Source organism: Suncus etruscus, chromosome 2 (assembly GCF_024139225.1).
Source record: "Suncus etruscus isolate mSunEtr1 chromosome 2, mSunEtr1.pri.cur, whole genome shotgun sequence".
Taxonomy (NCBI): domain Eukaryota; kingdom Metazoa; phylum Chordata; class Mammalia; order Eulipotyphla; family Soricidae; genus Suncus; species Suncus etruscus.
Genome location: NC_064849.1, coordinates 159128107 through 159134337, shown reverse-complemented (window position 1 = coordinate 159134337; position 6231 = coordinate 159128107). Strand labels below are relative to the sequence as shown.

Here is a 6231-nt window from a genome sequence, read left to right as displayed (position 1 = left end):
TGACTGAGAATAGACATGATTTGCACTTTTAGAAACTTAGTCTAGGGCCCAGAGAGATAGCACAGCGGCGTTTGCCTTGCAAGCAGCCGATCTAGGACCAAAGGTGGTTGGTTCGAATCCCTGTGTCCCATATGGTCCCCCGTGCCTGCCAGGAGCTATTTCTGAGCAGACAGCCAGGAGTAACCCTTGAGCACTGCTGGGTGTGACCCACAAAAAAAAAAAAGAAACTTAGTCTAACCACCCCCCAACAAGGTCACCATTAAAAAGATCAAAATGCTTTATTTGTAAGTAAGAAAGTTCATTAAAACTCTTCAAACTTTTGTATAATCTGCATCATGTAATGTGGTGGCAAATTCTTCTTTCACTCAAAAAATGTTCTTAAAGATTATTTTTCAATAGCAAAAGGAAAATAAACCCAGGCCCCTCTGGATGTGGAAAAGAGAAGAAGGCTTAAAAATCAACCTCTAGACCATGGCTTGGAAAAGCAGCTATGTCTTAAACTAATTATCCAAGCCTTGGCCTGGAATCAATATGGAAGTCTAGGAAATGCTGGGTAATTTCATAGTAAACAAAGGGTAGTAACTGATTATCTGAGTCACGCCAGTGCCAAACCCAAAATAGAACACAAATAGGAGATCCGGGAGACAATACAGGGAAACCAGAGACAGGAGAGTCTGTCTATTTCTTCTTCACTTATTCGAATTTGCTTCCTGGCTCCGTGCCTTAGGTACTGATAGAATAATAGTGATGAAAAAGGGTGTAGGGTTGGGAAATAAGGGAAAAGAGAGAAAAAAAGTTAAAAGCAGTACAGCAAAGCCAGAAGTGAATATTTTAGTGGTAGGGAAGAGATAATACAGTGGTAAGTAGGGTGCACACCTCTGCATGTGGCCAATCTAGGTTCTATCTCTGGCATCCATATTATCTCCCCTGAGACCAGCTAGGAGTGATCTCTGAGCACAGAGCCAGGAGAAAGCACTGAGCATTGCCACATGTGGTCCAAAGACTATTGGTTTAAGAGGATTGTAACAGATTGCCTATTAAAGAATTCAGTAAAAAGTAAAGGCTTCACACCATCTCCCATTAGAAACTCTTACAAGACTATCATATGAATGCCCCCAAATATAGACCTTCCAAGCAACTTTTATAATACTTTTTAAAAAAAATCTATAAATCTTGAACACGGATAATGGATTCTGACCTTTGTTTTGAAAATGAAGATTTGGCAAAACATGGATGAATTTCCTTTTAAAAAAATAGCAAGAGGGAATAAAAATCACATGAAATTCTTACAAAACAGATTAAATGCTATACCGAAGGAGAAATAAAACACCTGAGTAAAAACAGCAAAGGTCAAAATATATAATGATTTTAGCTGTAAGCAGCTGAGACCAACAGAAAGCTGTGTGACAGTATCCTGCAAGCAATGAAAATAGTATAAAAAAATCCAGCCTTGCTGAACAGCCCACAAGCCTCTGGGAAGGGAAGTCATGGGTGACTAAGCAAAAGACACCCAACATTCAGCCGTAAATGAAGCTTCTGGAAATAGAGAAGTTTGCAAACAGTAACTAGTGTGTCAAATTTCTCAGGCAAGGTGACAGATATCATCATAGGTAAGTCCAGAAGAATGCCCTTCAAAAGAAGACAATATGTCTCAGTTCATAGTTGACCGCACTCTGTCATCTCTCAAAAGTGACCCAGTTCCTCATCCAAAGAAGAAGCTGAGCCGACAAGGAAAGAGATTGAGAGACTGAAGAGAGGGAAGGAAGACTTTCTGCTTACACAGAGGATCCTCATACAGATCTAGTGAGTATTTTTTTTTCGGGTATGTTTTGTCACTAGGCAATATTTCCTCAATCTTACTAAAAGCCTCCAGCACTTTATGAACACTGGGGTGTGGTAAATACAATAAATAAATAAATAAATAAATAAATAAATAAATAAATAAATAAATAAATAAATAAAACCCTGAGACTAGGCCAAGAGGGAAAACAGGTATGGAAATAGAGAAATCAAATTCAGAGCTCTAAATAGAGGCACAGTAAGGTACAAGAGCACACAAGAAACCTATAGAAGGGAGTGAGCTCCCAGATGGAATTATTCAAACTCACAGAACATCACCACACATCACACAAAATCCTAGCTCTCGGGCTGCATGCAGCATAGATAAAATATCCATAAAAAATAATTTAACAAAACTGACCTAAGAAGATTACTACTATAAAGGCCAGCACACAGCTCTTATGAACAGGGTAAAAAAATCTAACAACTCATTGAAAATCAAAGCATAAGCATAAGCATGCACACACACACACACACACACACACACACACACACACACACACACAAATTTCAGGCAAAGAGAAAAAGAAAAGAATTTATGGGTTCTCATTCTAGTGCCCAAAATACAGAGGTCAAAAGTAGCATTTCTCACAAAGTCCATAAAGAGAGTCAAAAAATGAAAAAGTACTTCAGAAACAAAACTACTCTTTTTTGTTTTGTTTTGTTTTTGGGGGGCCACACTCTTTTTGAAGTACCACTCATTTCAAGAAGATATTCCTTAATGATTAATCTCAAAGATGACTCTACAGTAAAATATGACAGGCCAGGGTTAGAGAGAGTACAGGAGTGAACCCAGGTTCAATCACTGATTCCTCATTAGGTTCCCTGAGCACTTGCAGGAGTGATCCTTGAGCACAGATTCAGGAGGAAGTCCTGAGTACTGCTGGGTGTGTCCCCAAACCCAAAAATATAAACATCAACAAATCAATTAAAATCCTGGTTCTACCAAATAACTGAACACTCAGTTGGAATACCAAAATAAACCGCAACAAAAGTGCCTTTCCATGTTCACAGAGGGATGACTTAAAAAAAAAAAAAAAATCTCCCTTTATCCTTTGCAACTCCTAACAAGCACCATCATTCCTTTCGAGTTGTTAGAAGGGTGTGACGTTTCTGAAACCATCCTTGACCTTACAAGCAAACCATTAACCTCACCAATGTGGTTAGACAACCCATGATTAGTCCAGGAAGACCAAAAGGAGTGTCTCTCTCTGACATCAGAAACCTAATGGTTTTGTAAGAAGCTTTCAAGGGTTCTATTTCCTACCTCTGCTCTGCAGAAACGAAAACAACTTTACCAGTGTCTTAGCATGATGGGAAATCGTCCTACTTTTAGAAAACATTCAGCTTCACTCTTAAGTCTGACTACAAGGAACTCTAGCGGGGGGCTGCATGCAGTCTCTGAAGGAAACTGGTTTCTTGGGGAGCAGAGCTGAAAGGTGGATGCCACGGGACAGGTGTACGCCAAGAGATAGACTCATGTTTCAGAGGAAAGCTCAAAACCCAGTATATATTGATAGGAACAAAATCAGAGATCTCTCAGGCAGAAAAGATCTCATCTTTCTCCTCCCCACCACCCCAAGGCTATAAATCAGCAAAGAAAACTCAAACTCTACATAGGAATCTTACTCATTCCACACCACGAAATACCTTTCACTCCTAAAGTTTGAATAGCTGTTTCTAGCCTACAAAATCGGACAAAGAAAATAAACCCGCAATGGCCATTTTGCAAGGCCTTTATCTGATGCCCTGCCAAGAGTTAGGGCTCAACAGTTGCATTGGCAAACCAAGTGAAAGTTGCCCAGAAGCCAAATATTCTATACACAGGTTCCAATCCCATCAAGGTGCCTGGGTCGTTTAAGTTCCATTTCATTCATTTAAGTGGACGACGCTTGCGATTTAATCCATCAAGGAAATAAAAATAAAAATAGAAAAACACTGAGAGCTGTGTGCATGTGCAACATGCCTGCAAAACCCCCAAGGGGACTTGAAGAAAAGCACCCCAAAAGGCGCTGCAGCCCCCCAACGACCCCCAGGACGTCGAAGCATGATAAAACGGTGCCAACCAAGCAAGGGATCACCCTCATCTCCCGGCCCCTTCCCCTTCTAACCCTCAGGGTCCCAACCCCCCAAAAAGAGAGAAACCAACAGGTGCCCCCAACTCCGGGGTAGCTCAGGTCTGATGAACAACAACGTTCAACGAAGAGCCGAAGGAACGTCACTGAGGGACGCAGCACATTGTGCAAGAGCCACCGACCGACCGACCGGGTCATCTCCATTCCGACTCTCCCCGGGCAAGTCCCAGTCCGCTTCCCCGGGCGCCACGTCCCCAGGCGCGCTCGGCCTCAGGAGGCGCCTCCATCGGGGCCCCCAAACCCGCGCGCCCCGCTCCATGCAGGACGCGTGGGTGGCGGTGCGCGCGCTGCGGGGGCTCCTGGCTGGCTCGGGGACCCGGGACCGAAGGACGGACGGACGGACAAACTGGGGCGACGCTCCCCGAGAGGCGCAGAGCCCCGCGCTGCAATCGGGCGGCCCCGCAATCAGGCTGCGGGGCTGGGAGAGCCGCGGGTGCCCCCCGCGACAGGTGGGGCGCGAGGCCCGAGGACTCTGCGGAGCGCGCGCAGGCCCAGCGGCCGGCCTGGGGCTCCCCGGGAGGGCGCACCCCGCAGCTCTGCGGTGCCACCGGGGAGACGCCGCACGCTGCCGCCCCGCAGCCAGCTCCAGCGCGCGCCAGATCCCCGCAGCTCTGCCGCGCGCCGCGCCCGCCCGAGGGGAGGGAGGGAGGGTGCCTGGGCCACAGGGCCCCCCGCCACCGCTGCGCCCTTACTCCCGGCGTCTGGGGCGCCCTCCCCGCACCCAGCCAAGGCCCCACCCTGGCTCCAGCCCCGGCTGCGGCGGCGCCCGGCCTGCGCCCACCCGAGGCCCGCCTCTGGCGCCCCGGCACGCGGAGAGGCCCGACACGCGGCGGAGGGGAAGGAGAGGCTGGCACCGGGCTCCCCGGCCCCGCCGCCCGCCGCCCCGCCGCCTTTTCTGCCGCACAAAAGGTTGCAGACGGAGCCCGGCCGCCCCCGCAACCTACCCGAGGAAGGAAGGGGGGAGGCCCGCCGCGCCGCCGCCGCCTCGCCGCGCACCCGCGGCCCGAGGACGAGGGCTGCGGCGCCGAGATGCGGGCACAGGCCGCCAGCCCAGCCCAGCCCAGCTCAGCCCAGCCCAGCCCTGCCCAGCCGCCGGGCACTAGCTGCTCTCCTCCTCTCCTCTCTTCTGCTCTCCTCTCCTCTCCTCTCCGCGCCCACCGCGCCTGCAACCGCCCAGCACAGTCCCCGCCCGCGCCCGCCCCCTGCGCCCGCCCCGCCCCGCCCTGGCTGGCTGGCCGGCTGGCAGAGCGCTCCCGGGCCCCCACGCAGCCACTCGCAGGGGCAGGGCGGGAGGGCAAGGGGTGCCACACACCGGGCCTGGCGGATTGCAGCTTGTGGACGGGGAGGAGTCGGGGACCGCGCGCGCGCACACGCACACACGCGCGCACACACAAACACGCACACACGCGCGCACACACAAACACGCACACACACACACACACACACACACACACACTCCGCAAGCGCTTCCCGCACGCACGCACGCACGCACGCACCGCACTCCAACGGCCGAGAATCCCGCGCGCGCCCCCACGCCAACCGAAACACGTGGTCGCCCGCGCCAACGGAAGGCGCTCGCGCCCCGCGGCAGAGGCACGCGCGCCCACCGCTGCAACCGAAGCACACCCCACTCCAACCCAAACACGCCCCGCTTGCCAGCTGCAACACGCCCTACGAATGAAGCACACCACGCCCCAACTGAAGCATATACACACCTCTAAAACCTTGACCTTAAAAATATAAATAAATAAATAAATACATAAATAAATAAATAAATAGACCTTGAACTTGCAGGATTGGCATCTCTTGGGCTTCCCCCCTGGACTAATTGTGATCTTTGTTGTCTGTGCCTGAGCTGGAAGTTATCAGCACTGAGCCTGAGCAAAGAAGGCGCACTATGGCAAATGTTCAGTCTCCGAAAACTGCTAGCTCTCTAGCAAGGGGTGGATGTGGGAAAAGAACACTCAGATTACGATTGGATTCGCTGCTTTGGAAGCTGCCAACTTGATCGTTTCTGTTCTGGGAAGAAACTATTATTACCTTGGAGGGCCCTGTTGGAGAAATAGTGCAGTTTTTAAGGCACTTAACCTTGTACCAGGCTGATCTGGTTGCATACCCCAGTACCACATATGGTTCCCCCACTTCCCCCCCCAGCACTATTCCTGAACATAGACAGAGCCAGAAATAAATTGGTGTGACCCAAATACACCCCCCCAGAAACAATTTTCTTTGATCACGCTTTTCTATTCCCAACTCA

The 6231-nt window shown here is 50.0% G+C and overlaps 1 protein-coding gene across 1 annotated transcript; it reads left to right on the top strand.

The window, feature by feature from the left end:
- The first annotated feature begins 4021 nt into the window (after positions 1–4021).
- Positions 4022–5077, top strand: LOC126001902 (proline-rich protein 2-like). The gene has a single exon (XM_049769097.1). The coding sequence runs from the start codon at positions 4022–4024 to the stop codon at positions 5075–5077; it is 1056 nt and encodes a 351-aa protein (XP_049625054.1).
- The last annotated feature ends 1154 nt before the right edge of the window (positions 5078–6231 follow it).